General features: G+C 31.9%; 1 protein-coding gene across 1 annotated transcript; it reads left to right on the plus strand.

Annotated features, from left to right (window-relative positions):
• The first annotated feature begins 2,668 nt into the window (after positions 1–2,668).
• LOC111712787 (uncharacterized) lies at positions 2,669–5,519 on the plus strand. Its single transcript, XM_023487511.1, has 4 exons — positions 2,669–2,677; positions 2,793–3,094; positions 4,161–4,356; positions 5,230–5,519. The coding sequence occupies exons 1-4, from the start codon at positions 2,669–2,671 to the stop codon at positions 5,413–5,415; spliced, it is 693 nt and encodes a 230-aa protein (XP_023343279.1). The 3' UTR covers positions 5,416–5,519.
• Positions 5,520–5,847: the final 328 nt, after the last annotated feature.

Here is a 5,847-nt window from a genome sequence, read left to right on the forward strand (position 1 = left end):
AATTATTATTATGTTTTCGAATTTTTGATATTGTAAAAAAATCAATTGAAATTCGGTTCTTCCATACTATGACTAACAAGGATGATTCACAAATAAACCTGTTAAACTGAGTTGAATAACTGAATGAAATTAAACTAGATGTATTTCAGGTTTAAACTGGATTTGAGTGACAATTTCAGCTCTTTATGTTATGTCATCTTTCAATGTAATATAATGTAAACAAAATAAGCTCTAAAGTATAAAAAAGGGAATGAATAAAATAAGAAAATGGAAGAAATGTAAATCACTTATAAAGATATCTAAATACGTAAAAACATATGTGGGTTCACACCTGCCAATTCATAGAAACAAGTGAATCAACAAATATCAATAATTATCCTAAATTCAATTTTTTGTATTGACAATTCTCGAATTAGAATTCAGCTTGATTTAATGAAACAAATGTACAATATGCATAGTGTAAAGCAAGAGTACATACATCAATTATATAGGCCTAAACTTGAATTTCGTAGATACTGTATATATAAATATATTTTGTATTATATATTTATCTATATTGTATAAACTAAAAGACCTCACTAGCATAAAGATCACTGTCAAACTAACCTATAAATATACAGAATTCAGTTTTAGAGTATGGAACTTTAAACATTTAAATTCAGCAAAACCCGAAATTACACTACTTATTGTAGTTATAAGAATGACACTAAAACACACAAATCTCTTTAAAAAAAAAAATTTTTTTATTGTTTTTATTTTTAAATCTGTTAGTCTTGAATAGAATGAAATTAAGAAATTTAGCTTTAATTCGGTTTCGTAAACTTGAACTCTCACAAGTTTCCTTCTCAGGATTGTCACGCTTTGTCGGGTGTGCCGAACCCCTTGATTTCGATAAACAACACAGGTAGGTGGATGAGAAATTGTACTGCATCATTCTTATTAATCATGCAGAGATGGAATTTAAAGAATTTGAGCCGCGGTTTAAATCCGCCAAAACCCGGTTTAAATTTAGCGCCGGCTTAAATCTTGAAACATTTGATACAATTTTAAGTGGAACCAACCATACTTAAGCCGCGGTTTAAATTTAAACCGCCGCTCAAATTCTTTAAATTCGGCCACAGGATACTTTGATCATAAAATCATCACTGTTTAAAGGATTGTTTAAAGGGTGTTAAGACTTTAGTGAAATAACACAATTTATATTTTTGAGTATTCTCTTCATACTGGCTTTGAATAATAATCAAACATGTCTCTAGATTTTGATCACAATGAAACTACAAAATGTAGCGGCAACTAATCAATATATGTGAACCAATTGATTCCAAAGTTGGTGTAACTTTCTAACAATTCTCAAAGCAATAAATAGAAAAAGAAAATTAAGATAATTTAAGTAAGATAAAATTTCAAATTCTAACAAACTTCTTAATTTATGACAGAAGAGTTAGCGCTAGGTTTATTCATGCAATTTTAGCCTTCCAAGATTAAATAAATGTTTTGGATTTCAAGCTTATATACTTACATTATATATATTCTTAGATAAACAATGAGCTGGTTTAAACAGTATTAGAAGCTTAAAGAGGGGAAAATTTAGTAAATTGGCCTTTAGAGAAGACCGGAGGGGAGAACTATTGAACTTAAGAGAGCATTATTGAACAGATTTAGTCAATCCATTAAAAAAACTTGAAAGGACTATGCATTTTACCAATAAAAAGTTCCTGTCGGATAAAAAACCCAGAAAACCAACAAAAAATATATTCCATTCAAGATTTCACAATAATGATTGAAGTCCCTTGCACACTGAACTAATCAAGTCAATAAAGCGGGGTGGGTAAAATAGGCCTATGATAGGCCTGGCACTGTAAAAAGTCTGGACGCGCCATCAAAGTTGAAACTGGACTGACATTGAATAGGGGCGGGGCGATACTTGCTGTGCGTCACTACACAGTAAGGCCGGTACAAGGGGTGGTCGGTTCAGTTCGAATTCAAATTGACCTTAGTCCACTGTGCTTGAATTCAAAAGTTTTAATCGTGGATATTGAAGTTTTGATATTATCTGCACTACTAGTTGCGACCTCAGGTCTCTGTGTAAATAATTAGATTTTTAAACCGTTTTACAAAAATTTATTGCTAAATGCTGTGATAAACTAGGTGTATGCGAACTCCTTGCACTTTTTTCTTCAAAAACGAATTTGATTAAAAAAAGTCGTCTCCTACGCAATATTTAAGAGACTATACTGCAACTAAGTTCCAGAAGTTCCAGAAACATGCAAAGTGTAAATAACTTTATACATATCAAAATCATGGAAAGCGGTTTTTTGGAAAAGAAAATTTACAAACGAAAAAAAGGATTTTATCGTTCAAAATAAGTTACGTATATTTAAAAAAGTGGAGAGTGTGTAATCCACGAAAATATTTTTCAAAATCCGCAAATTATGATTTTGACTGGCAATGGAGAAAAAGGTAAGAAAAAGAAAATGAATTCGTTTTGCTCTTACCATCATAATAAAATAAGTTTTTCAAACTTCAAAGTTTAGGATGCAAGCATTCAGACAACATCTGAGAATTTAAATGAGAATTCTACTCAGACAGGGAATTTGAAAGAATCTATCTCAGAAACCACAGCTTTACCTAAACATATTCAAAAATCTTTTTGTGTTAGGTAATTCAAATGAAAAAAGTTTTATTTGATTTATGTGAAAAGTTTAATGAGATTAATTTCTTGAATATTCTTTTTGTTCATTGAAAACAAATATTATAATTTATTTAGTTGTACAATTCGAATTGTTAGATAGCATATATTTTATTTATTANCACTACATCTCAGGTACTGGTTTCTGGCACTACATCTCAGGTACTGGTTTCTGGCACTACATCTCAGGTACTGGTTTCTGGCACTACATCTCAGGTACTGGTTTCTGGCACTACATCTCAGGTACTGGTTTCTGGCACTACATCTCAGGTACTGGTTTCTGGCACTACATCTCAGGTACTGGTTTCTGGCACTACATCTCAGGTACTGGTTTCTGGCACTACATCTCAGGTACTGGTTTCTGGCACTACATCTCAGGTACTGGTTTCTGGCACTACATCTCAGGTACTGGTTTAACCCAGAGCTTCGGAAACATCTAAAGAATTTATAAATTGTCGGCCTGACAATTTTCCATTGGGTTTTATACTTTTTACCGAAATCTCGCCACTTGTAGAAATATAAAAACAGCCATGAAATATGGGGGAACAGTTCTAAAGAGCTCCATATAATTATTTAACTAAAAAACTAAATATCTGCAGCATTCCATTATCAATAGGTTTAGAAAACGACATTTTATAAATTCTTCCGATGTGACTAAAGTTCTGAATGAAACTGTAGATTATAGCAAATATGGATTTAGATGTTTAAGTAGAGATGAGCAGACAACAATATGGTATTAAATCACAGTATATATGAAGGCTTATATCGCATTTATGGTAATACTAATTAGAATCATGCTTCAAGTAATCTTGGTCACGTTCCGTTATCAAACAGTAGTTTTTGAAAAATTCCATCAATTGATATTTCAGAACTAAATAAATAATATTTCAGAATTAAGTAAAATCTTATTGCAGACACAGTAAATAATGTTTCAGAACTAAGTAAATAATATTTCAGAGATAAAAAAATAATATTGCAGAACTACGTAAATAATATTGCAGAACTCAGTAAATAATATTTTAGAAATAAGTTAATAATATTACAGAACTAGTAAATAATATTGAAAAACTCAGTAAATAATATTTTAGAACAAAGTAAATGATATTGCAGAACTCGGTAAATAATATTTCAGAACTAAGTAAATAATATTTCAGAACTAGTAAATAATATTTCACAGGTCAGTAAATAATATTGCAGAACTCAGTAAATAATATTTCAGAACTAAGTTCCATTCGGATTCTGGAAATGGATTAAAAAAGACTCGACATTAAGTTTAATTCTCAACTAAGACCAACCAAGGTCTGTTTTATTTTCACTGGTCCTAACTAGGTACACAAGCTGTCATCAGAGCTAGTTGGGTCTAAGATTAACCCTTAAACCTGTTTAAGGAATTACGATTTCAGCCACAGCCGTTTAACCACGAGCTCTGAAGAAGTAAGCACATAATATTTTACTGTGATAATATTTCAAGGTTTAGTGAACTCCGTCTGCACAACCTGGCCAACTATGCAGGCCAGAGAGAGGATGAGACGAGGAGGGTAAGTAGGAAACTACTAGCTGAGCTGGTCAGATGGAACGGAGTTATTACTCTAGTTGAAATCTCCAGACCTGATGATGTTAATAAATATTCGGCTCAGCACTGTGTCGATATGCTTAGAGAGGTTGAGGTGAGATTATCATGGTCGGGGGGGGGGGGGGAAGTTAATAATATTTCAGAACTAAATGAATAATATTGCAGAACTAAGTAAATAATATTTCAGAACTAAGTAAATAATATTTCAGAACTAAGTAAATAATATTTCAGAACTAAGTAAATGATATTGCAGAACTAAGTAAATAATATTTCAGAACTAAGTAAATGATATTGCAGAACTAAGTAAATAATATTTCAGAAAAAAGTAAATGATATTTAAGTATAATAAATCCTCGAAACAGGAATAAATGTTTTCAAAAGTACCTCTGAGATCATGAAAAATAAAAAATATTACGAAATTTCAAGTATATATGAAGGCGTCCAAAAATAGTCGCTGACTATTGTTTGTAATATCTGAATGATTTGTTTGGAATTTAATTGATTTGTTTACGATCCGAGTTGCCGGTTGCAACTTTCTGAATTTGTATGGACGCTACGTTCTTCGGTAAAAGTCGTTTTTTTTACAATTTTCTCCTTATAGACGCAACAGATAGAAGTAAGATTAGTAGCAATCAAAAGCGCTTATTTTTCGCCGTAAGTGTATAATACCCCCTTTCTTTCTTTTTTCGCGAACACTCACTTTAAATATCTACAGTATAAGAGCAAAGTAAGTCATATATCTAAGTTTGAATTATCTAATTAGTAAAAATAATTCCTTCTGTAGTAGAATAGACAACATTTATGGTTAAATGAAAGGTCAATAGTAGTTCTAGGCGTGGTATTTGTTCTCAACCCAATTGATTGAAATATCCATTATTAGCACTTAAGTTGCTGGTAGCTGTGTTTCCGTTATTACCATTTAATTTGATGTGTCTCCATTATAATCATTAATTTGTTGTGTCTCCAGGACTGGTTGGAGGAGGATTTAACAAACCTGGAGGCAATACTACTAGAACCAGGAGCTAGGGTTGGGTTCAACCTCAGAGAGGTTGTAACATCTCTACTCCAGGAGCAGAATATAGCTAGGGGAGCAACACAGGCGCCTCAGCTATTTATTAGTTCTCACTATAGTAAACATTCATCAGATATTTAGAGAAGATTTAATGCTAAAATCTTATGTGTTTTAAAATCATTTGATATGATTTATCTATAAGCTTGAAAACTAATTAGAAATAAAACTTTTCAGTGAAATCTTGATTAATTGAATACTTGTATTATAGAGGACGTGAGTCAGACTCTAAATAACAACGCATAAATAACTTCCAGTATATATATTTCATATAACTTATTATTAGAGGGTTCATTTGATACAATTTTAAGTGGAACCAACCATACTTTAGCTGCGTCTCAAATTAAAGCCGCGGCTCAAATTCGGCCTCTGATGTATTCTCAGTCTATGTTTCTAGGTGAATTATCAGGCTACGTAAATAGAAATACTTAAAAGATCAAATTTAAATGTATATACCCCTCGGATCAGGTAGATGCAGGGTTATCGTGTCCGGGCGTCTGACAAGTTAATCGCAAC

Source organism: Eurytemora carolleeae, unplaced genomic scaffold, assembly GCF_000591075.1.
Source record: "Eurytemora carolleeae unplaced genomic scaffold, Eaff_2.0 scaffold1305, whole genome shotgun sequence".
NCBI lineage: Eukaryota > Metazoa > Arthropoda > Copepoda > Calanoida > Temoridae > Eurytemora > Eurytemora carolleeae.